Source organism: Microtus oregoni, unplaced genomic scaffold (assembly GCF_018167655.1).
Source record: "Microtus oregoni isolate MIOR12 unplaced genomic scaffold, Mior012 000005F_ref0000423, whole genome shotgun sequence".
NCBI lineage: Eukaryota > Metazoa > Chordata > Mammalia > Rodentia > Cricetidae > Microtus > Microtus oregoni.
The window spans coordinates 47,797,856-47,822,727 of record NW_024543064.1 but is presented as its reverse complement, the minus strand read 5'-3'; the positions used below and the strand labels follow the sequence as shown (position 1 = coordinate 47,822,727).

The window sequence follows — 24,872 nt, the reverse complement described above, 5'->3', positions numbered from 1 at the left end:
CTTTGAAAAAATACCCAGTAGAAAAGGACATTTTCATGAGATAGTACACTACATCAAAGGCAGTGGGATTTCCCCACTCCCATTTACACCAAGCCAGATACCAGAGAAAAATGGCAGCGGCAAATATGTAAAGGCCTAGGGATAACAGGACACATTCTGGACCCAAAGCCCTCAGAGCCTGGCCTAGCTGAGGTTCTCCCATCCGTGCCTTGCATTCTGATGGTTAAACTCCTGAAATTCATCGCCACCTGATGCTACTCTGACATGACCAACTTTTTTTTTTTTTTCCAAGACAGGGTTTCTCTGTAGTTTTGGGTGTCTGCCTTGAACCTAGCTCTTGTAGACCAGGCTGGCCTCGAACTTACAAGGCTCTGCCTTCCTCTGCCTCCTAAGTGCTGGGATTAAAGGCATGGTGCTACCACTGTCCAGCTCTTTTTACCTTTTTATTTTGAGACAAGGTCTCCCTGAGTTACCTAGGCAGGTCTTGAACCTCCCACCTTCCTTCCTCAGCTTTTTATGTCACTAGTGTTATAACCAAGATGGGCTTCGTTTAGTTTGTGAGTAATACAAATTGTGATCAGAGCACTCTCATGAAAGTTTGGGTGGGTTATATATTTGTATATTTGTTTATTTTATGTAGGTAAGTGGATTCACATAAGCCACAGGAAGCTAACAGCTGGGGGAAGTCAATTCTTTCTTTCCACCATGTGAGCTCTGAGGATTGAATTCCAGTCGCCAGACTTGGCAGTAATGCCTTTACCCACCAGTCTGTCTTGTCAGTCCTGGATGATGTTTTATTGGAGGAAAAAAAAAATAAGTGTCCTCTAGAAGTTAAGCCCTTGAGTCTAGGGCCCCTGTCAAAATAATGTCTCTATGTACGACTTTAAGGAAGACAATGGTGGTTAGAGAGGAGTGTGACTCCTGGCTTGTGAGGAGACAGATGCCTAAGAGGCAGATTCTAGGCATACCACTGCTAGGTCACAGGTAGGAGAGAAATTCAGCAAACATGTGTTGGGGACTCAGACACTTGATATTGTAGGAAGAGACACAAAAATTGAATCCCAGACATTCAGTCATGCCTGCGATAGCTCTTGCTAACCTCAAAAGTGGCATCCCAGAAGACAGATTTCTCTTTCGGAAAATGATGTTTTTCTAGACTCCCAATAAAGGGGTAATGAATACAGTAATCGACTACTAAGGTTAACTGTGTGACGTATTGGAAAAGATTGCTTATTTAGCATGATAATTTGTTCACAGCATCCTACCTACTTCATTTGAGTTATTAAAGTCTTACACAATTTTATGATAGAAATGCTTCTTCTCCATTAGAGCTGACAAGGGTTAAGGCAAAAGCTCTAAGCAGTTTCCCAGCGCCACACCTAAATTAGGCAGTAGGCACCAGGTTTTAGCCAGAGTGGCATGCTGCTGAAGCCCACATTACCAGAAGGCTTGCTGACTCGCTTCGCATGTAAATTTCTTGATATGCTTTCCAATTTTCTTTTGAAGAGCAAGAGTTCACTCTCTCCTGAGGGTCTCGCCCATCAAGCAACGTAAGATAAATACCACGTCTAAACATTGTAAGTGCTGTGATGAAACTTAGCTGCTAAATGAGGGAAAGGCCGAGTTTAAATGCTCAGTTGACAAGGGTAACACCATGGTGGCCAGTGCCGTCCATACTGCTAGCCACAGGCTTTTCGCTCTCATAAATCACGAGGATGGACTGGGCCCTTAGGAAGAAGCCGATATTACTAATGGGTTGTTCTGCAGGAACATAAACAAGATATAAAACCGAAGGAAGTTCTTGATGGCTCTTTTGCCTTTCTTAACAATCCATCATTATTCCATTATTAACATAACCTTAGGACAGTTGGTTATAATTTCTGTCAATGTGGAATTTCTATTGGGCTGTTGGGGTTTCATTTTGTTTTAAAATAAATATCTTCTAAATAAGAACTTTTAACTAATTGGGAGAGTGAAAGCCTACAGCTGTTGGCCCCAGAGGCAGGATTAAAGGACAATGGAAGAAGGCTTCTCTCTGTCTCCTGCTAGGAGGTGGAGACTGCTTTGCATTCTGGGTGCTTAGCTATGGTTAGCATGGCTTTTGTTAGGATCTTCCTTTGAGGATGAGGCAGTCTGTAAATATTGCTCAGCACTCCCAGAGGGCTTCCCTATCTTCAGCTTTGGCAATAATCAAAATCACTCGGGGCTGCAGCTCTTCTAGCCTCTCAGGAGAGGAAGGAAGAGTCGGCTGCCCATGTCGCATGTAAGAGCTGGCGATTGTGAAGTAAGAGCGGCCAGCAATCTGTTGATGTATAAAGGAAAGTGTATTTGAAGCCCACTTCCCGTAACCTTGTATATATTTGGAAGTTAAAATATGTTCGGATGCATGTGCGAAAGGTTAAATTCCTGTCCTAAATTTAGATCAGTTGACTTCGAGGGTACACATTGTACATTAGCCAGTGTGTGTGTCTGCTGTTGAGCTAAGCTCTGATAAGCCTGTTTATACTGACTCATGCTTGTGGGCATTCATTCCTTTTATGTTTCTCCTGGGACATAAAAAAAAAGCACCCTGTAAATATATTTACATATATGTGTATATATTTAATTTATGTACATTTATATGTGTGTATATACTATATACAATATATTTGTTATTTACACATTTGAATATAGTAGATCATATTTATACTCATTACATACCTAGTATTTATTGTTACAGTGATGAATATTCTCTTGGACGACTGTTCCTGGGGATGGGACCCAGGAATTCAGGCCAGCTAAGCATGAGTTTTATAACTAAGCCATACTCCCAATTCCCATATGTTGTCAGACTTTCTCTTTGGGAGCACCAGCTCCCAAATAATGACACGGAGACATTTTACTAACTACAAAAGTTTGCCTTTAGCGTAGACTTATTAAAAACTAGCTCTTATAACTTAAATCAGTCCATTCATATTAATCTATATTCCGCCATGTGTTTTTTTTTTTTTTAACCTCTCCTCCACCATGTATCTCTGCCTCCCTCTGCATCTCTTTGGTGAAATCCACCTCTCTTCTTCCTAGAGTTTCTATCTCTGCCCAGAAGTCCCCTCTAACCTGTCCTGCCTAGCTAATGGCCATTCAGCTCTTTGGTAAACCAAGCAGGTGCCTTAGGCAGACAAGGTAAAAGAGCGACACATCTTCATACCGTTTGTTTAAATATCCCGCAACACCCATAGGTACCACCTATACCAACTCTAGGAAATACTTTCTTTATAAACACTACCACTACACCCATAAATACCTCCTATCCCAATTCCAGGAAATACGTCCTTTATAAACACTACCGCTACTACCACGGGTATAATTCAAAATCTTAAAATTCTTGTTTTAGATTTTGCATGATATACTGTTTTGGCAGAAGCACAAATGAGTGCACTTCCCATTCACCTTATTCCCTCTCCTTGTATCCTTACTGCAAGGGGAAGTAGAGGAAAGGGCTGTATGATTGCCCCAGCAGTACTGGGAGCTCGTGGTTCCAGGCAGGCACAGACAGAGGAAACAGGCTGCAGTCAGGACAGAGGAGAGCGAAGCCTTTGAGTCAGGCTGAGAAAAGATGCCTAAGCCTCAGCTCTGCTCCAGTGTATGCCTCCAAGCTCTGGCCGGGACTTGAGCTTTTGACCGAGCCCTGTCCCTGTGTACACATGTGTGGGTGCCTTCTCCCAGAGCAGGGGCCCTGGCTTCACCTCATTCAGAGTTCCATTTAGCTAGAGCAGGGGTTCTCAACCTTCTGACTGCTGTGACTCTTGAATACAGTTCTTCATGTTGTAGTGACCCCCCCACACACACACCATAAAACTATTTTATTACTGCTCCATAACCATAATGTTGCTACTGTTATGAGTCATAATATAAATATGTGATGTGTGCGCCCTGTGGGGTTGTGACCCAGATGTTGAGAACCACTGGATTGAAAGTGATAGATCGAGCCATCGTCTTCATTCCAAAGTCCAAAATTTTTTTGCCATGAGAAAAACAGAAAACAAACTCATTTTGTGCACAATTCTAACGTCCCAGGGATGAAATACTAATTAGGAAATGAGAGTTCTCCAGTTCCCCACCCTCTAATTCTAACTCCATCCTCCACCCCAAACTGTCTCCCCTTCTAGAAAAATAAAATAACCTCACCATTATTCATCCATCTGTTACCTAAATGCTGCTTCCCCAGGCAAGAGTAACCTCAAATCATTTATGCAGAAGAATATATAAGCAAATGCTGATCCGAACATACTCTGAAACTCGGGGAATGACTTAAAAACAAGGGCCATTTCTGTCCCTAACATTTCTTGGTGCAATAGGAAACACTTTGGTTGTAATGCAAGGGGGTTAATTGTTGCAAGTACCGGAGACCACTAAGCCAGCTTAATGTTTTTCAACTTTGGACCCCTGAAATAAGGTGTGGTAATAATAAAATTGGCCATAACCAGAATCTACAGCTTTATTTGACTATTAGAAGATGGGACAGCCAGGGATCATATAGAAATACCTCTTCTGGGCATTGCCTTCACTGTCCCCTTTGTGACCTTTAGTCCTTTGCTCTGTTGCAAAGCCCACAAGATACTTCTGCAAAGGGACACTGTCTTATCTACTAACATCACGCCAGCCCACCCCACATAGGCCTCTAAGGTGTGAGCAGTGTATCCTTTCAGGGTATGCCAATGGAGAGCAGATACACCCAGTTCTGTTTTTCTTCTGTTTCCTACCCACTCTCTGTCATTAGCCAGGGCATGAGACCCTCCTAAGTGCGTGGATCAGAGGGCGATATTAGATGCAGTTGCCAAGGAAACCCGCAGAATAGTTGAGAGGCTGTAATAAAATGTCTGTGGTTCAGGCATTGGTCCTAATTCTTCTGGTTTGGGATCCACGCAGGGAAGGTTTCTTTCTGTTGTTGATTCTAACATGTCTTTATAGGAATAGTCAACATTGGTACCTCATTTAAGTGGCAGTGTGGGTGTGTAAGGGGGGTGTTGTTGACTTAATTATTATAATAAATCAACTTGAAGCTCTGAATCAGCTCTTGTAGATACCTGCCTGCCCTGTAAGGGCCCCTGCCGCTCAGGAGCTGCTTGGTACTGCTAAGGTATCTTAAAGCTAACCGCCTGGGGCTGAGGAGAAGGCTTAGCAGTTAAGCATCTTCCTGCTCTTACAGAGGACATGGCTTAGATTCCTCCCTCCCTCTTTGTGGCTCACAGCCATCTGTAACCTATGCCTTCTTCTGACCTCCATGGACACATGATATGAGTGTGGTGGATATACCTATATCCAGGCAAAATATTCATACGCTCAAAATATATTTTTAAAAGCCAAAGGCCTGGAAGTGATCTTTTCTCTCTTGAATGGCATAAGCACATTACCAACTGACTTCATTATTTAAAGAGAGAGTTCCTAACTTTTAAGGTGGACACAGCACACTAAGGACTTGGGTAATAAGAATAGTCAAGCCTGGTCTTCTGCAACTGAAGAAATCAGATGTTTATAAGAGGCTCCGTTTGCAGCAATTTTTTACTTGTTTTGTTTAAAAAAGATTATCCACTATGACAGTGCTCCTTTAAATGCAGATACAGCCTGGGCTGGCCTGGGACTGGCATTCACTCATCTTTTGTGTCAGGGGAACTAGAAGAGGCCAGATCCTAACTTAATGGAGCCCAGCTACTCTTAGAGGCCAAGCATCACTCAAGCCCTAAAGAACCACAGCATCAATTCCGTGGGGAAGCAGGTCAGCGTGTAAACTGATGACATGACATCTCTGTGCCACGGTGAAGGAGAAGGTTTTTATTGTAGATAAAAGTGAGAGAACAGCCAGAGGCATCTGGAAGTGTCCAGAGGAAGAATGCGGTAGGCTGAACATGACCGGACTGGGGTGGGGGGAGGGGATGCAGAGAGAGAGAGAGAGAGAGATGGGAGGAGGAGGAGGAGGAGACCTAGGGAAAGACAAAGACAGTGGGCAGAAGAGAGGACAAAAGAAGCAAGGAAGGAAGGAAGGAAGGAAGGAAGGCAGGCATAAGAGATCAGGAAAAGGCTCCTTTGGTAGAGAGGAATGGACTTTACAAGTTCCCCCAGAATACTGGCTTTTGTCTGACCACCAGAATTGGGGGAAATGGGGTTCCATTTGTACCTGACAGTCAGGAGAGGTGAACTGGGAACATGTAGATTCTTACGATTTTCAGAGACCTTAAGACCATCTACCTACGAGTTGGATTTCTTAGATTGTTAGCCAATGTGAGGGTGAAGAAATGTCCAGTAGCAGCAGGCTTTTGTTCCTTTAAACATTTGCTGATCGGTGTGCTCGCAAGTCCAGGAGGAACCTTAAAATACCCTCGTTATCACCCTTGGTTTTTAGGCAGTAAACATTTTCTATACGGTCGCCGCAGAACTGTGGGCTTTGGCCTAGGTTGCAAGACTGGTAAAACTGAAGTTGTTGCATTGGTTGGAGAAAGGCTGGGCTGGTGTGAAATTTCAGGTTCTCACAGTATTCTCAACCTCTCCACCACCCCCAGCTCCCTTAGTGGGCCCTTTCGTACTTCGAATTCGCCCGTGTTGCACTTGGTGTGTGTAATTATGCACATATATTTGTTCACAAAGCCCCAGCTTCTTAACCTGCAGGTCATGCAACTCAGTGTGGGGGCCTGTGGAAAGTTTGGCAACACTACGCTGTTTCTGAATGCACAATGACCAAACATTAATTCAAAACCAAACCCTGAATGATTCCAGGCTGTTTTTTTGGCAGCGCTTGCCCGAAATGTTTCGGTTCTGTGCAGCCTTGGTTCTGAACACGTGACAGGCATTCTCTGCATGGCACATGTCGCTGTGCCATGCGGTGCCAGTGGATGCCCAGATTCAAGACATATTGTATGTCCAGTCTGCTCTTTTAGAAACATTATGGCTTCCTTATGGAAAACAGAGACTTAGTATCTTGCTACTGACCTTCGTTCTTCAGTATGTAAGTACTGAAATAGTTACCTCTGCAGTGCGTTGCGGAATATTTGATTTTAAAAATTGCTGCCAGCAGACTGGAAGATAACTCAGTGGGTAAGAAGAGCACTGGCTGTGCAAACATGAGGATTTGAATTTAGGTCTCCAGTACCCACTTAAAGTCTGGGCGTGGCCATGTGTGGGAAGGAGACAGCATGTTCCTGGGAGCCTAGCTGGGATGAGATGTTCAGGGAGAGACCCTGTCTCAATGAAATAAGGTAGAGTGCGCTAAAGCAGGACACCCGATGTCTGTCTGTCTCTCTCTCTCTCTCTCTCTCTCTCTCTCTCTCTCTCTCTCTCTCTCACACACACACACACGTATGCACATATGCATGCACACACACACACAAATTGTGACTTGAATTTTCTCAAAATTAGTATAGAATTTCCAGCAATTTCTATGTATCCCTAAACACACTTCTACGATTACGTACATGTATTTAAATGAAGTATCATTCTCAGCTAATGATTATAAAATAAATAGAGCAGTTGGCTGAAAAACATTGACAGTGTTCTACATTCAGCATATTAAGAATTTAGCCGGCCAGGCGGTGGTGGCGCACACCTTTAATCCCAGCCCTCAGGAGGCAGAGGCAAGCGATCTTAGTGAGTTTGAGGCCAGCCTGGTCTACAAGAGCGAGTTCCAGGGCAGGCACCAAAGCTACACAGATAAACCCCGTCTCAAAATAAAAGAAAAGAAAAAGAATTTAGTCAAGATTTAATTGTATACATTTTATTATGTAAAAATAAGCATCTTCCTAGTATACAAGTTTGCTTTCATCTTTAATAATTGTTAAATTTGTATCTGTATCAAAATTGTATTTATATAAAAAATTTTTAAAGTAAATTTCTTTATCCTTTGTCAGTCACTATTTGGTTTGCATAACCTGTGTTTTTATGGCTTTTTATAGTGGAATTTTTGGGTGGAAAGGAGTCTTGAGGGGGAAAGAGTAACAGCGCCTGCTCGAAACAAAGTGTGCTTCTAGTGAGGATGGGAAGGCTGAGTAAACACGCCTTCTTCTGCCACCAGTGTTTTCCTCCTTCCTCCATGCTTAATGTCCTTTACAGACTTATTCCAGAAGTTGTGCGATCCCTGTGTGTGTGGTGGTTTCTTCCTCCCCGTTTCTCTCCATCCTTTGTAAAATCGCCTTTTTCCTTGGGAAGAAGCAGGCTGTAAACCTCCACGGCATAGTGGCTTGCTTCCTTCAGGTTTAAAGGAGCTCGGGGGCTCCTGTTACAGAGAGGAGTGGGCTGAAGCCTGTCCTTCTCCCTGCTTCCTCTGTTGTGACGTGGTCGTTAGGAGTAGAGTGGGGTGAACAGCGGGGCAAGAACCCAGAGAGCCCTTGGGTTGATAACCTTGGCTCTCAGGAGGCGCGGGTGTGCGCTGCAGTGGCTCTCCTAGGAAGCCTAGCACAGGCTGCTGCCCACACCAAACCCATCATGACCTCTCAAGTAACCTTGTGCTGTGCTTAAAGAGAAAAGCCGTTGCTCTCAGCTCTTCCCTGGGTACAGACGCCTCTGGCTCTCTGGCATGTCAATGTTTGACTTCTGGTTTTTCCATTGTACTCCATCCAGCTCAGTGCAGGGGCCTGCCTCTCCCAAGATCTGCATATGTGACCCTGGAACCCAGACAGCCTCACACATAAATCTTCCGGGTCCACCTGCAGATCGTCTGTCAGCAGCTCCTCTGCTTCTCCCCCGGTTAGGCTATTCTCACACGTCCGACAGACACAGGCCTCTGGAAATGGAGAAATGGAAGCTGACCCTGTCTATCTATCTCTGTCTTTCTCTGTGTCGTCCCAGCCAGGCTCTGCTCAATTGGGTAATTTCATGAGCCCCAAAGTAGTAACGATTGACCATGTCATTGCTCAGTGTCTTAGTCCATTTTCTGCTGCTGTAGGAGGAGGCCACGGGCTGAATGCATTTATAAACAGCAGGCCTGTGGTTCTAGAGCAATGGTTTTCAGCCTGTGGGTCATGACCCATTTGGGTGACCGACTCTTCCATTTGGGTCACTTAAGATGACTGGAAAACACAGATATTTGCATAATGGTTCATAACAGTAGCAAAGTTACAGTAATGAAGTGGCAAGGAAATAATTTTATGGTTGGGGGTCACCACAGCATGAGGAACTGTATTAAAGGGTCACAGTGTGAGGAAGGTTGAGGACCACTGTTCTAGAGGCTGGGGTCTGGATAGGTGTCCCCGGCATCTGGGGAGGCCCTTAGTGTGGTTTCATTACATGGAGGAGCAAGAAATCGTGTGCTGCAAGTTAGCAAAGAGAGAAAACCCTGAATTCATTAGCGTCACCAGGCAGCCGCTCTACCAGCAGCACTTGGTGTCTGCTAAGTGGATCCTAACTCCTCACACTGTGACAATGGCGTGGTGGCTAATCGTGGTTGACATACCTGGGAAGAAGAAGCCTCAACTGACTCCATCAGATCGGACTGCGGGCATGTCTGTGGGGCCCTTCCTTCCTTCTTCATTGTCACAGGACATCCCAGTCCACTATGGGTGATGCCATCTCTGGGCAGGTGGGCCTGGGCTGTAGAAGAAAGATAGCTGACCGTGAGCCCGAGGACAAGCCAGTCAGCAGCATTGCTGCCTTGAGTTGTTTCGGGTCCTGGTATTTAGCACCACAGCAGGAAAGCAGAGTAGGACAAATGGTGAAGAAATTTTAGTATTAAGAGTTTTAGAAAGGAGGTGGGGGCGGGTAGCGCACGCCTTTAATACCAGCACTCAGGAGGCAGAGGCAGGCGGATCTCTGTGCTCGAGGCCAGCCTGGTCTACAGAGTTCCAGGACAGCCAGGGTTGTTACACAGAGAAATCCTATCTCAAAATTTTAAAAAACATTTTTAGAAAGGATGTTCAAACAGCGTAGTGAGCAACTGGCTGTCTTTCTGGATAGGCATCCGCTTTGGGGTGTCATGGACTGAATGTTTATGCCCCCTATTTATATAAATCCTGAAGACCTGATCCCTGTTGTAATAACATTAAAAGATAGGTTATTTGGGAAGTGAGTAGGTTTAGATGACCTTGTGAGTATAGAGAAATGATGAGGTTAATGCCTTCGCCAAAAGAACCAGAGCTGGTTCTCCTCCATGTGAGTTGGTAAGAGGGTGGTCATTGGCAAGCTGGGAAGGGGCCTCAGTAGACCCCGCCAGCACCTTCGTCTCGGATTTCTCAGCCTACAGAAATAAATGGCCCATGATTGACACTGTATGCAGCATTTGCTTCAGGAGCCAAAGCTAAGATAACAAGGCTCTGTCTGCGGTAGCTGTGCTTCCTGGAAAACAGTCAGATTGGAAAATCGGCAAGGCCCAAGCTTTCTGTTCAGCTTGATGTGTGGGCAGTTTTGTGAAGGTAAATAATTAACCCTGGTAAGCCATTTCTAAGAGCTTGAATAAAATTCACGAGGCAGCCATACAAGAATATAGATTTGATAGAATTAGTTTTGTTTGTTAGTTGGATGACCCCGGGCAAGTCAGTCCAGTGCAACAATAGCATATAATAGATGTGAAGACACAGTGCTGTTATGAGGGAGAAACGGCCCCAGGTAAAAGCGTGTTTTGCACACTGTATAACTGATAGGAGGCAATCAGTTAGCCCTAATTATTGTTGCATTACCATTTTGCTGGGGGAATGGGATCCTCAGGTGATGAAAGCCCAACAGTGTGAAGTGGGACATGAGTGAAGCCGCTGGTGAGTCCGGCAGTTGTGGAAGGAGGGAACCCAATAAGGCTTCGAGGAGGACAGAGTTGAGCTAGGGCAAGTAGAGACAGAAGTTCCATGATCTGGCCTATGTGATTTTATCATTTTCTTTTCTTCTTAAGAAAGGGGAATTGAGAGCCAGGCAGTGGTGGTGCATGCTTTTAATCCCAGCACTCGGGAGGCAGAGGCAGGCAGATCTCTATGAGTTCGAAGCCAGCCTGGTCTACAAGAGCTAGTGCCAGGACAGGCTCCAGAACTACTGAGAAACCCTGTCTCGAAAAACAAAAATCAAAAGAGAAAAGAAAGGGGAAATGAACAGAGATTAGGTATGTTTCCTGCCACCTACTCAGCCTCAGCTCGGGCAGCCCTGAGTCTTGATTTCCTTGACTATAATAACAACACGGAAAATACCTATGTTCTTTGTTACAAAAGGGACAACCCACATAAAATGCATTAAACATGGAACGTACAAGCAAGAGTAAAATTATGATTAGATAAAAAAAAATGCAGGATCTCTGAAAAATTTTTTAGCTGTCCAAGACTGTGATGTTCTACTCTCTGTACACAGTGTTTTAGAATCCCTGACAGCTGGCAGAGGCTGGAGCCCAGTGCCAACACGTCCATCCTAGCTGAGCTTCCCTCTTTCCTTTCCCCAGGTGCAGAGAGTGTTCTTTAGGTTCCAGTACCTGAGACAACTCATTAAGTCCCCCCAAACAATAACAATTACAATCATAACAAACAGCGGCAGCAATAGTAAAACACTTGCTGCTACCATGTATTTAGTAGTTTTGATATGTTTGACACTGTTAAGTGCTTTATAGACCTTATCCAATTTAAATCTTGACACCAGAATGCAAATGTTATTATTCTCAATTTAGAGGTAATTAAACCCCAAAGTGGTGGTGTATGTCTTTAATTCTGGTAGAGAGGCAGGAAGATTGTAGCAATTTCAAGACCAGCCTAGGCTACACAGAAAGCAATAGGACATCAAGAACTCCATAGCAAGACCCGACTTCAAACAGTTAAGATAAAGGACTGGGGAAGATGGCTCAGTGGTAATGTGAGGACCTAAGGTCAATGCCCAGAATCCACACAAAAGTGCTGGGTGTGGTGACAGGAGGACCCGGGGCTCCTTGGCCAACCAGTCTAACCTAGTGGAGAAGCTCCCGGCCAGGTGCCAGGAAAGTGGATATATACCTGCTTGGTTTACACTTAACATTATTTCTGGGTCACCTGTTTATACAACTAAATCCTGAAACTTGGTAGAAAAGGAAATGGAAGGTTATCTCTTGGATGAAAAGACTGGCATTGGAGGAGAGAGGTGTGAGCTGTTCAGTTCTTATCACGGCACAAAGGTTTCTGGATGTCAAATGTTAAACTCTTCTACATTCTATATGACTTTTCCTGCGAATTTTCAGTCCCCCAGGGGAGGCTTCCTGCCCGTGCCTGTCAGCCTCATTGTTAGATGTCTTAAATAAAGCTTTCCCTAACATAAAAACTCCTTCCAGCCAGCCCTTCCTTTTAGGAAGCAGTCATAAATAAAGTGTGTACTGGGCCTTTGCAGTTGGGTTTCTTTTACCTTTTTTAACTGTGTGCCCATCCCCCCTGCTCTTCATCCTCAGAAGTGTAAAGCTAAGGTAAAAAAAAAAAGGAAAAAGAAGTCCCTTTGAGAGGAGCTCTGGGGAAGCGTGCAAATGACACAAGTGTCTATGCGAAAATTAAGGGAGGGGAGATTCAGCACGAAGGCAATCCATTGATGTTGTGATGAAACGTCGTCACTGGAGATGATGACAAATTAGAGTCGGTTCCCATGGGGACCACACACTACCTTCCTGATCATTTGACCCATGACTGGATGTTGGCGGGCCAAAGAATTGACCCAAAAGATGACAAGATGGTTTTAGTCCCGTTGTCTCATCAGCATGCCGGAGCCCCTCAGGGGGATAGAGGGCAGAGGATAAAGAAGGATAAAAGATGAAAGCCGAGCTGTGGAAAGAAAAATGTTTTTAATTATGCTGAGGAGGATTGTGGGTCCACCTGTAGCTTTTTGTTGAGGATGTCCTTTGTTTTCGCCCGTCCGCCGAGATCGTGGCAGGATAGGGCCCCGGTTTCTGTGTGGCCTCTTGGAAGGGTCTGCGGCAGAGCGGTCCCCCTTCAGTTTAACAGATACGTTCAGGCTTTAATCTCTCTGTGGGCTATCTTTGCTCAGAGAGATTCTGTTATGCTTGCCCAGCAACCTGGGCTTGGTTAGCATGCTAAGAGAGATTGCTTTTCGAAAGGGGAGAAATGGATTATTAGCTGAGGTTTCCATAGTGAGCCACCAGCACATTCCTTGGCGGGGGAAATGGAGAGCCCGTGTCATGTTCCTCAGCTGTCCTCTGCCTCCATTTCTCCGGCTAGAAAGGGATAACCACTATTTTCTCATACACCATAGAGTGTTATAATGAAGTTTGTTAAGGTTTAAAAAAAAATAACTTGAACGAAATACTGAATTCTGGAACGTACTCCCTAAGGGAAAGGAACCGTTTGTCCCATGTTCTCTGTTCAGGCTATAAAACAGTGAACATTTAAAGATGCCTGAGTTATCAGAACAATTATAATTTAGTCTGACACCATTTAATGCCTCAGTTAACATAGTCCGGTAATGTTAGCAAGGGATCGTGGGGTTTTGTTTTTGCGGGGACTATATTATGATACATTTAACCCTAATATCTTTAATGTGGATAGTTTCATTGGAATTGTGAAGAATTCTGAATGAAATTGTATTTTTAAAAATCCCAATTTCTGCTGTGAAGTAAGAGGTTGCGTGGCGTATGCTATCCTGCCAAGAATTTCATGTTAAAGTGGATTTAAAAGGGAGCCGGGGATGCTGGCCATGTTGCTCACTCGGTAGACTGCTTGCCTAGCATATAGGAAGTCCTGGCTTCATTCCCCAACACTATGTAAACCAGATGTGGTGGTGCATGCCTGTACCATCGTCCAGCTTTCTGGAGGTGGAGATAGAAGGATCAGAAGTTCAAAGGCATCCTCGGCTGCACAGGGTTTTCCAGACCAGTCTGCGTTATGTAAGACCCTCTCACCTAGAAAAACAAAAGATAGAAAGTGTAGAGCGGAGAGGTTGCATTGTCAAGGGCCAAGAGAAGTGCTGCTTAGAAGTTAGAAGCTTGAACTCTGAAGGTTCCTACCACCTTGTGCCTCTAGGAAATAAAAGCTTTTGTACCCTCTAGGGTTTTTTGTGTTTGTGTTTGTGTTTGTTTGTTGCTTAAAACAGGTTCAAACAGTCCTTGATCCCTAACCCCAGCCTTGAGAACCTGGAATTATAGTCACGAGTCTCCTCACCCAACTAAAGGGGGCTTTGAAGGATTAAATTTAAACTATACATGTGAAATGCTTAGTGCTGAAACTTGACAAAGCATTCAGCAAAGACTGGCATTTTCTTTTTTATAACGAAACAAGATAGGGTGTCACATGGAAAACTGGGGAAGCTGCTATAGAGACAGGAAAAGCATGTGGTTGAGTTCTTGTAACTGTCTTGGATAGCTGAACCCTGTGTGTAGGTGCTGTGCCCACTGTTGAGGAATGCAGCTTGGGGAGCGGGGTGTACCTCCTATTAACTGGTAACACGTACCAGGCTCTAGATTGAAGCCAGTGCTCACCGGGCAGCCAAAGGCAGACATCCCGCCCCCCAGGGCTTTTATCAGCCAGACACTCTAACTGCCCCACCCTAACAGTGAGTTCAGCAGCCAGTCCAGGCCAAGGACGCTCTACCATTCTAGCCAAGCCTTGGCTTCTTATGCTCAGAAGATGCTTAACCCTTTCAGGTTACATTTGAAGCTCCTTTAGGTTAGCTTTGTCTGAACAGGGGAACACGGGCTTTATGGACAAGATAGCTTTGAATTAGAATAAGTGGATCTTCCTGTTGCCCTATGGCTTCATGCGAACCACTTAACCTCACTGACAGAAGACAAGAAGATCTACACTGTAGAGTCCCACAACACAGGAGTGTCTACACTGTAGAGTCCCATATCTAGCACATAGCAAATTCTTTCATATAGCAACTGTTAGAATTTTCTAATGAGCACCTGACGTCATCTCTCTGCAGTAGGTTTGCAGGCTACAAGCTCAAATGTTGACCATTCAGATGCGGCACCTATATTTGTGCAGCTTTATGTAACTTGCCTTCAACAGGCTTGTCCTAGGATGGGGATTCAACTTATTAGATGCTTCATTTAACTATTGGAGGGGAAAGGGGAATTACCTATAACACAGTGGCATAAACCTATGTGTTTATGCTTATGGACTGTGTGAGTGAAGAGTTTGGACCAGACCCTGCAAGGATGGCTCATCTCTGTTCTGTGATACCTGCACAGACAACACAATAGCCTCTAGGGTTACAGTTTTCTAGAGGCCTCTTCTTTTGCAAGATTTAGTCGTGTGTGAGTATTCTGCCTACATGTATGTATGTATGTGCACCGTGCGTACACCTAGTGCCCTCAGAGTTCACTGAGGTGTCTGACCCCTTGGACCTGCAGATAGGGATAGTTGTGAGCCACCATGTGGATGCTAGGAATTGAACTCGGGTCCTCCACGAGAACAGCCAGTACTCCTAACCACTGAGCCATCTCTCTAGCCCTTTTAGAGGCTTCTTTACTTGTGCCCAGTTAGGATTCCTCCAGGACATGCTCAAGCCCTTGATTAGAATGACAACTAAGCCCCATAACATGGCCTTTCCTTGTGTCTGTGGCTTCTTATAGAATGGTAGCTGGGGGCCACTATGAGGGTTGAGCAGACAGAAGCCATATGATCTTTTGTAACCTGGGTATGAAAGTCATGTAGCATCACTTTGTGTATGTTCTATGAATGGAAGCCATCATAAGACCATTCAGATCCCAGCGCTGGAGTAGAGGACGTGATAGATCCCGACTTTTACACACCGCTAGGATCGTGTTTGCTTCTAGTGGTGTGTTAGAGTCCTGACTTACAACACAGTGTCTGCTTCCTTTGTATCCTGAGGTGAAACTCTTTCCCCACCATATATTCCTCCATGATGTTCTTGCCAAGTCCCCATAGACCAGAAAACCTTCTGAACCCTTGAACTAGCATGCAGCTGAGTTTGATCCTGGCAGCCTGATGATTTATTGATAGATAAATAGGTGGGGGTGCTGGAGAGATGGCTCAGCAATTAAGAGCACTGCCTGCTTTTCCAAAAGTCACGTGTTCAATTCCCAGCAACCACATGGTGTCTCACAACCATCTGTAATGAGATCTGGTGCCCTCTTGAGGAAGAGACCTGGTCATTCATCCTCATCAACTTAGACCATGAAGCCCAATATGGACAAGTTCAATAGAACCACCATATACAGGCTGCCCATGCATGCTTCAGCATTGCCAAAAAACCCAAATAATAACAATAATAATAATGTTGGTAAGTTTTAGGAGTAAATTTAGGGGCTAGATGAATTGTGGTCTTGAGAAACTCTCCTACGCACTGCAGAATGTTTAGGTGCATTCCTGGCTCCTACTGTTTACTTGATAGCAGTTTCTACCAAGTTCTCACAACCAAGATTGTCTCTAAACATTGCCACATGGGACAACATAGTCAGTGGTCTAACTTGAGGTGTGAAACCTAAAATGGACTGTACGTATTGCCTCCATGACCTTCACAAAGAAAACCCACATCTTGGTACAGCTAGAATTCAAGCTCAGGGAGTAGAATTGTAGGTGGATGTGAGAATTTCCAGCCATCCAGAATTCAAGTTGCTTTCTTATTCTTTTCCTATGTCCAGAAAATTTCCAAGCTTTATTAGTATAATTTTTTAGGAAACTTTACAAACTTCACTGAGGAAAATATTGTCTTAAAAACAAAAGGCAATATTCTGATGGCTTCCATGGTCCTGCCTGTAGGCACACTTGATCGTATGAGCCACGTGACCCAAAGGGCATGATTAGTTCCCCTCTGGCATGCTGTTAATGAATAGCTCTGCAAAACCAATTAGCCATAATTCTATCAGTCATCTCATTTGGGTGACATTTTGTTGAAGGGAAAGACAAACAACACGGTTTTCCTTGGAGATGTATAATTAGGCTGTGGTATTTGATAGGAACAGCGGAGGGAAAGGCAGTGTGCGGACCAATTTGCTTTCCTTATTCCCACATGAAAGCAGATCATGTTAACGTGTTCTCTTCACATTCGTTAAGCATGTGTCCATCTTACCGGTGTAATGGGTCACGGCCAAGCATGCTTCTAATTATACGTTTTGTTTTACGCGAGTATCTACATTGTACCTCCTTAGAGAATTGCTATTCACATGGAATACAGTGAATGGCATCCCCCAAGGGCTGCATAAACGGCACTGAGTGTCACTTCCTTTCCTTCCTGCACTCCTGATCCCATCTCTGTGACTCCAGAATCAGAAAAGCTCTCTCGTTCTTTTTCTCCTATCGTTGTTCGCTCTCTTGGCCACAGTGCATTCCGTCACGCTCGCTGGCCGTACTAAAGCCTGAAGTCCTCATTTCCACTTTTCCGGCAGGTCGCTTGCGGCTATGCATCATTCCTGAATCTGGACACACAAGAGGTTGGAAATACAGCTTCCTCTCATAGATAGAAAATAATACTTTGTTGCTGTCTAAATTTCCTGCCATGTTTGATGTCCGGGTGTTTTGCAACATTTGTCCAGACCACCAAGTAAAGTTGACTTGGGTGTAGTTTTTTGCATCATCTAAAACTTAGTGGATGCATCTCGTGATGCAATTATTAGTTTATCAGAAAAGGTGGAATAAATAGGTGATTTATTTTGCTCACTGTCATCCACAGCTAGCCAAAAAAATCCGTGAGAAGTTCAACCGTTACCTGGACGTGGTCAATCGGAACAAGCAAGTTGTTGAAGCATCGTATACAGCTCACCTGACGTCCCCACTGACCGCCATCCAGGACTGCTGCACGATCCCGCCTTCCATGATGGAGTAAGACTTAAGCATTCTCTGCTGCTGTTGTTGATAGACTAAGAGCTGGATTGCTTAAACTGCAGTATTCAAAGTGCCCATGTTTGATTATTGCCAAGGACATAGTAGCTTTTATGTTATTTAATGCAAGCCCTTTAACAGCTGTATATTTAAATTTGTTGGCTTCTGTCCATAAATCTCCCATAACGCTTGCCTAGAGAACTTCAGTTAATGTTCTTTTAAGCTTCTTTTTTATCTCCCAAAGAAGTCATAATTCCCTCAGGTCTGTTTCCATAGTTACTTTGTGTCTCTTCTTCCTATACTTAAGGTCCCACACCTTGCTGGTTGAGCCTTCCTCGCCTCTCCTGCTGCCCAATGCAGGCATTAAACCTCCGGCACTTGGCCCTTGGTTTTAACTGTGCACTAATGTCTGAGCTGATTTGAAGCTAGGGGAGAGTAAAGGGCTTTCAACCCTCAAGAATTGTAGAAAACATTGTGGAATTATGGCACAGATGCTAACCACCAGGCAGGGCAAAAACGTGACCCAGAGCCATGTTGGAATTCCCCACAGCAAAGAGCCTCACCGGGCATGATATATTAGACGTGTTCATGAAGGCACGTGAGGAAAGTTCATAGAGTACCACTTAGAACAGAAACATACAAATATTGCAAACATCTCCCAGTAGGGGTTTAGTTTGGAAAAGCGAATGACACCCATGCTTGTGAGGTGGTGAGCTGCAGCCACACTGTAGTTTGTGAAAACTGTGCACACGTACACACACACACACATGCATGCATGAAAAGCTTGGGAAGGTGCCAGGAGGTGGTGGCGCACACCTTTAATCCTAGCACTTGGGAGGCAGAGGCAGGCAGATCTCTGAGTTGGAGGCCAGCCTGGTCAACAGCGAGTTCCAGGACAGCCAGGGCTGCACAAAGAAACCCTGTCTAGAAAAAAACAAAGGATCTGGGGAGGCAGCTACCTAAGTGTTCTCACATAAGGACTGTGATGCCCATTTTCAACATGATGGCTATGTTTCAGGGCTGAGATGCCGACAAAGCCAATGTTCTTTTTAGTTAATGTAATGAACCAGAGAATACAGTTTCTTCTCTAGGAGTTTCTTGTGTAGTTAAAGCTTCAAGAAACCTTCACTGCTCTAGGAAGATTCACATAGAGTCCATCAGTGACTTAGTATAAATCGATGCTCTCTCGGAGACCGGAAATTTCTGACGATACATGATACTCTAATTCAGGGTAGACGACTGAGCCAAGACATGCTGTTGCGTCCAACCAGGCAGTTCTGGGGATAAAACTGAGTAGTCAAAAGATGTACAAAGCATTGAACTGATATCTGGTGGCTGCTGTTTGCAGCAGGCAGGACCAAGCAGGGACCGACTTTTCCTTGCACTCAGTCTACCTGGCTTAGATTTCCATTTCCTTCCAGAAGAGTGTGTGTTGAGATTTTTGGATTGATGATGCCCAAGCCTTCGGCAAGACACAAGTACTTCTTTAAAATTGCAAGGATTCCTGTTTTTAAACAAAGATTCAAGGTGGAAATGGTAGCGAGTTGTTGGGTTGGAAGCCTTAGCTCTTGTTCGACTCCCTTACAACAGGCTTTCATGGACCTGCTGTCTGTGGCAGCATCTTGTCAAGCACACTCAGTTCACTCTTGCCCCATGTCCCATTTCATAGACGTCTACATCTTGAATCTCAGGGCTGTCCCAATGGAACTCAGTACAGAAGGGAGGAACACCCAGTCCCACCAGGCAGCTGAAGGCAGGACGAAAGTGTTTGCGTTTTAAGTCAACTCTGTGACTCCCAGGTTGATCTTGGAAAGTCCTTTAAATCCTGAGCCTCTGCTTCTCTCCCTGTGAGCTGAGAATAGCAAGGGTACCTACCTCCCAGGGTTGCGGCAGCAGGGGAGACGCTTTCAGCTTGAAGTGGGGCAGTGAGGCAGGGCCCCTCCTGTACCTCCCTCTGGCCTTGAACCTGCAATGCAGCTTTGAAGTCCTGCTCCTCCTGCTTCCACATTCCAAGTGCTAAGACCACAGACCTGTGGCACCACACCTACATGGGCGGTTTTATAGATCTGTGTGTGTTTATTTCAATGTCACCTTCTGTGAAGGGCGCTAGGTTTCTTTTCCTTGCTATGACAATATCACAGTTTAAGTAAATATAACAAATAAAGCTTGAACTAATTTAAGTGAAGATATTGAGTGAATATGACCAAAATTTTGAAGAGGATAGGCTTGGTAATGATTGAAATTTTGGGAATGTGGACGTAAGGAAATTGGGGTGTAGCTCAGCAATAGAAGCCTCGCATGGGCAATATTCTGAACTCAGTACCCAGCACAGAGACAAAAGGACAGAAGCAGATATTGCCCAAAATTATTACGATCGATTGATTTTTCTTCAGCAGTGATTCTAAACCTCTGATTGGAACCGTTGGGCAGAGGGTAGCTTTAGACCATCAGAAAACAGATATTTATATTAACAGTTATTGATATTAATGATATGTATTAACAGTGGCAAAATTAGAGTTACAAAGTAGCAATGAAAATAATTTTATGGTTAGGGGTCACCACAGCATGAGGAACTGTATTAAAGGGTCACAGCATTAGGAAGGTTAAGAACCGCTCTTCTAGGCTATGGATTAAATAGTACTAAGAAGCAAACTCTTCAAGTTTTTTGTGCCCATGGCCTATAACTAGCCACATACAAGTTTGTTACTGTTGTTTTATGATAAATATAATCAGTGAGACCCCAGATAAAGAGTCTGTACTTGTTCTCATTCGTGCCCATTGCTAAAGCATCAGGACCCTGTAAGCATCTTCTTTTTCTTCTGTTTTGTTTTTAGCGAAACTCAGACCCAAAACTGCAATAACTATTGGTTATGCCCGTGTCAGTGTCTCTGGCCACCCGATCTTTGCTCACAATTTAAAGGGTGATCTAGAATTAGGACAGCGTTTCATAAATGATTCTAACCAATGGCATATCTTCACTTTTTGTTTCAGGCCAGACTTTTCCGTTCTACTGACTTATAATCTATGTTTGGGCTCTCCCCCCAAGACTTACTAGCATATATATTTTTAAAAATGTAAACTGGTCAGTTCTGGAAAGGAGCTGTAAGGAGTATAGTGATAGGCTGGTGAGATCACTTAGCTAGCACACGTGTTTGTCATGGAGCCTGATAACCCAAGCTTATCCCTGGACCCACGTAAAAGTGGAAGGAGAAAACCAACTCCACGAAGTTTTCCATTTACCGCCATGTATGCTGTGGTACACACATACACACACACACACATACACACACACCCACAGACCTATACACAACACCACGCATACTAGTAACGGATGATTAATAAGCTTTAAAAAGGAAGCATGAAATACATGCTTACCAAGTCAGCTGCAGGACCGCTGAAGCAGGAGGATTGTGACTTCACAGGCAATCTGAGCCCTGGGGAGAAGGAAGGTAGGAGGGAGAAAATATTATGTTGTAGAGTCCCCTGCACGGTACACCTGAGGTGACATTGTGACCACATGGGAAGAAAGCTGCAAAGTGGCTGAAAATGGATTCTGCCGATGAGTTTGTTGCTTCCGCTCTCGGATTAGCCAGCTCTTACAGTTCCCACTCAGGAGCCCTGGGAGTTAATGGTTTTTCATGGGGCCTTGCAGAGCGATTAGGCCCTCTGTCTGTGTTTATCGAAGGGATGATCCGACGTCTTAACATTCGATACTTTGGAAAAACAAACAGGTTGAGGCTTTAATCTAAGACAAGCTCCTTGTCAGTGGGCTACCTTGCGGTAACAGGTAAAGGAATTCCTTTATTTCTGGTTTTGTTGGTGTTGGTTTAGCAGGGCTGGGGATCTAACCTGTGCCCTTATACATGCTAAAAACAACAGTCTCGAGAAGCAGGGTCCTCTGCTCATGACCTTCAGCACCTGCATGCCTCATATTGGCCCAGTGCTAAGGTACAAAGAGCTGTGGACATGACATCATATCCGTCATCATGTCTGACCTTTAGGTGCCCTTTTTGACCCCCACGGATATTTAAAATGATTTTCCTCCTTCTGTATCTTTCTCAATTCATTATCAGTATGAAGCTTTCTAAGACACACTTTGACGATTCCGAAGTTGGTTGGTTTTGTGGGGGATGGTCGTTGTCTCTTCTTCCTGGTCATAGGAAGTCCCCGATATCCACATGGCAGCCCCTGCTTTCATGAAAAACCATTCTCCCTTTAGAGATTCTCCGTGCATGAGTCTTGCCACTTGTTCTCTTCGCTCCTGGTTGGCCCACACTGACATTGAAGTTTTCAACTCTGCCCTTTTAAAGAGCACTGTGCTACATCATAGGCTTGACCTAGGAACGTGTCTTGTCCACGTGCATTGCCTTCCACACCAACCTCAGCGTCCCTTCTTGTTCTCTCAGGCTTTCGGGAATCCAGCCATCAAGTGCACTTCATTAAGATATAGCTTGAGCTTAGATGCTTTTATTTTATATGTCAAGAACTACCTATCTGCTGACAAGCCCTGCTGCTCCTGTGCTTTTTTATATAGCCGAATCAATAATTTTACCTTCCACATTTCAGAGTGAATTTCTTCTGTTCCCAATTCCTTTTATAGAGATCATTGTCCATTGTCATTCTCCCCCCCCCCCCGCCCCCTTGGTGTCTTTATTTTATAAGAAGGAAAGAAAAATAGAGAGTAACTCTAAGCTAAGCCTAGCCTGTATGTTTCTTTATATCTCCATGAGGGGAGTCTGTGCCATTGGGACTCCCTCATCTCATGTCGGCTAATTGGCTGATCATTGTAGGGATTGGTGTCATCAGCCAAACAGTGCTTATTGTGAGTCAATAAGGAGTTTCTTTCCAGGGCGCATCACCTTGTCCCCTACAGCTGAGTGGCTTTAGCTGAATAGATAATTCCCTCAAGCTCTTCCAGGGAGACAATCTCAAAAGTGAAGAAACTCTTAGAAGCACTTTTAAATTGGGTCCCTGCTATTTTTCAGGAGCCCTTTAAGTTGGGGCATCTACTGAGGATGCAGTCAGTGAGTCACCAGAGAAGGCGATGGAACCCATCCCATTTCTAAGCCCAATGTAATGTGTTCTCAGGAGAGCTCCATGGTGGCGGGAAACAAACCGTACCATTCAGCGTCTTGCGGCTTTGTGTTGTAGACCAAGCAATTAGCTCGGATTCTCATGCAAGAACCGTGGCTCTTGGTTACAGTTCTCAGCATCAGCTACTGTTACAATACCCTGTATTGCCAGGGTCCTGCAGAGCAGCAGAACCCACAGGGTGGGTATGCGAGTGTAGGCTGGGGGTGTGGGAGGGATTGTGGTTTACCTTTAGGAATTGACAGATGTGATGATGTCGGCACAAGTCCAAAGCCTGCTGGGTGGGCTGGCAGGTTGGAGAGCCAAAGAAGAGTCGCAGCTGAAGTCTGTAGGCAGTGTGGTAGGGGGATCCTTTTTGGTGAAAGAGGCCAGTGTTCTAAGAAGATCTTCATCTTGGAGCCCATGAGGCTTTGTATTATAGGAAGCAATCCGCCTTTCTCTGAATCCATTCTTTAGCTGTTTGTCCTTCATAGGAAGATTCAGAGTGGTGTCTGACATTATATTTGGATACCATGGGCTGGCCACATTGATATATCCAACCAACCATGGTTCCCTGAGAGAAAGGATAAATGGGCAACCATTGATGTTAATTTTTTATTAAACTACAGATTTTGACAGCGAGTACCCATTCTTACTTATATACCTTGCCACTGTGTTCTCACAGACATTTTATTTTTCAAAAGTTTAGAGCCACCTGGAATGGCGTCTCTGCATGAAGGAAGTTAGTTTTCTACACAAAGTGACATGACTTAGATGCTGTGTCAGTTTCTCTATCAGTGGGTTTAAATCTAAGTGTCACTGCTGTACTGTGTGCTAGAGACTTGTCTTTTAACAATTAGCATTCCGACTCATCATAGTTGACTTCCCTAGAGTAGGTTCTGCAGACATTTCTAGTAGATATAGAAGACGTGATATCTGTTCTTCTTAGACTTAGCTTCAAGTCAGGGGTTTGCTTTTACTCAACTCTTTCATAGTAGAGACAATTCTTTTTGCTTGTTTGTTTATTGTAATACCAGGATTGAACCCAGATCCTCACACACTCTTAGGTATATGAACGGGACTGTGTCCCTGCCCTTACTCAATCTGCTCCCCTTCACCACAGAAGAAATAGCTTACGCTATTAAAACAGTTCTTTCCTATTAAGCTGAGCTTTGCCAGATTGTGCCACAGTAGTGAGGCTGGCTGTCCCCTTCTCTACCTTTCTGTATGAAGTGGAAGGGTCCTCGCTCTGCTCCTCTGGAAAATGAGAGGCCTCATCTATACGCCAGAAACACTTCTGAATCTCCAAATCACTTTAGTTTCCCTTCAGCGTCTTAATAGATATTTATGTCGTCTCTGATAGATTTACCCATGCATGTGTTGCTGTGTCTGTCAGCACACACATATGTGGAGGCCAGAGGAGGACATCTTCCTCTGTCACCCTCTTCCTTGTTTTTTTGACACAGAGCCTCTCAGTGAACCAGAAGCTTGCTGTTTCTCTGGGCCGACGGGCTGGTATCATCCTCTTCTCTCTGCTACCCTCCCTCTTGCCATGCAGGGGTTATAGACAAGGGTGGCTCTTTAATTAGAGCCATTTTACATAATAGGCTTTTCATATTGTTCAAGTTCTGGATTCTATATTCATTTTTTTTTGAAACATTACCTAGGTAAATAATAATTACAGAGCTAAAAGCACCCATTCATGTGTTTGGAAGAAAAATCAGATAAAAATAATAAAATCCTTCGCATGGGTATTGAGTGGAAAAAGGATTTAACTATACTGAGATATGGAGGAGCTTTCCAGGCAAAGAAGGAAATGAAGAACACTCATGGCCACACGTGACCAGCAGTGTAGACGAAGACTGGTACTTGGTGCCAGTGACGGCAGAAGCAGCTAAAGGAAATCATCACTGTATTACACAGGGGCACAACCAGAGCGGTGGGCTGTAGGCTCCACCAATGAGGGCAAGACCGGTACTGATGCTTCTCTGTCGCATACCACTACGCATGACCCAGAGCAGACACTCAAATGCTCTTACTTAAATGGGGGGATTAAGATTTTTGAGAAAGGGAATGAAAGAATGAGACAAACTTGAGAGGATTTTGCTTGTTGACTGT

The 24,872-nt window shown here is 44.4% G+C and overlaps 1 protein-coding gene across 1 annotated transcript in view; it reads left to right on the top strand.

Annotated features, from left to right (window-relative positions):
- Window positions 1-24,872, top strand: part of Cachd1 (cache domain containing 1) — a 231,960-nt gene that overhangs the window by 106,914 nt on the left and 100,174 nt on the right. The window contains exon 3 of the mRNA XM_041652659.1: window positions 17,536-17,684. Within this exon, the coding sequence (XP_041508593.1) occupies window positions 17,536-17,684 (149 nt within the window). The remainder of the gene's footprint in view (window positions 1-17,535; window positions 17,685-24,872) is intronic.